This window comes from Chaetura pelagica, unplaced genomic scaffold (genome assembly GCF_000747805.2).
Source record: "Chaetura pelagica isolate M959 unplaced genomic scaffold, ChaPel_1.0 scaffold9, whole genome shotgun sequence".
NCBI classification, from domain to species: domain Eukaryota; kingdom Metazoa; phylum Chordata; class Aves; order Apodiformes; family Apodidae; genus Chaetura; species Chaetura pelagica.
The window spans coordinates 2081424-2082378 of record NW_009954494.1 but is presented as its reverse complement, the minus strand read 5'-3'; the positions used below and the strand labels follow the sequence as shown (position 1 = coordinate 2082378).

At 56.4% G+C, this 955-nt stretch overlaps 1 protein-coding gene across 1 annotated transcript in view; it reads left to right on the top strand.

The window, feature by feature from the left end:
• Positions 1-350: 350 nt before the first annotated feature.
• The window catches only part of TARBP1 (TAR (HIV-1) RNA binding protein 1), a 39897-nt gene continuing 39292 nt past the window's right edge, over positions 351-955 (top strand). The window contains exon 1 of the mRNA XM_010004556.1: positions 351-878. Coding sequence (XP_010002858.1) covers positions 351-878 — 528 coding nt within the window. The remainder of the gene's footprint in view (positions 879-955) is intronic.

The window sequence follows — 955 nt, the reverse complement described above, 5'->3', positions numbered from 1 at the left end:
CAGCTGTCGTTGATGTGCCGATCTCTACGTTTTTTCATGGGAACTGTGATCTTGCAGGGTGAATTTAGTTCTTAGGCTTTGGCTGCATAGTGCACTCAGCTGCTTGGGGGTTGCTCTCTGGCCCCAGAGCCGGTGGCCTGGGCCCTGCTAACAGCCCAGCAGCACGGAACCAGCCCCCAGAAACACCTCTGATCTTCTTCTGAGGCAGATGCCAGGCATTCAGGTAGACGCATGCTATGCCTTGATGACAATGCAGACTAGTTTCTACAACTTACATTGGCATAAACGGTAACAACTGATGGGAAAATGGAGCATGTGGTGCATTACTGCTGCTTGGTCTTGGCGTCGTAATGTGCATGAAGTGGAAAGACTTTCTAAGGCACAGAGTGTTCAGTCTGGAGAGAAGAAGGCTTAGGGAAGACATCGCCGTGTCCTGGCACTTAAAGGGTGGCTACCAAGATGAAGACTCACTTTTTACAGGGAGCCACGTGGAAAAGACAAGGAGTAATGGGTGCAAGTTGCTGCTGGGGAGATCTGGATCAGACACCGGAATAAAGTTTTCCATTGTGAGAACAGTCAAGCATTGGAATCACCTCCCCGAGGGAGCGGTGGATTCCCCAGCACTGGAACTCCGCTTGGCAAGGTGCTGGGCCGTCTCAGCTAACCTGCACTCCTACCTAGAAGGGCTGGACCAGATGACCCCCGGGGTCCCTGCCATTCCATCACTCTGTGAATTAATTCTATCGACTCCCTCAGACACGGTGCTGACCCTCTGGATGTCCCCGCTCGGCCTTCCCGCGCTCAGCCACAGGCACTCAGAGTTCCCTCAGCAGCCAAGACGCCCGCGCACATTCGCGGGGGGGCACAGAGCCCTGCCTGTGCGGGGCCCCGCGCCCCGCAGCCTCCCACCCGCCTCCTCCCCAGCGCCTGCGCTACCGCCGCAAACCCCGCGTCA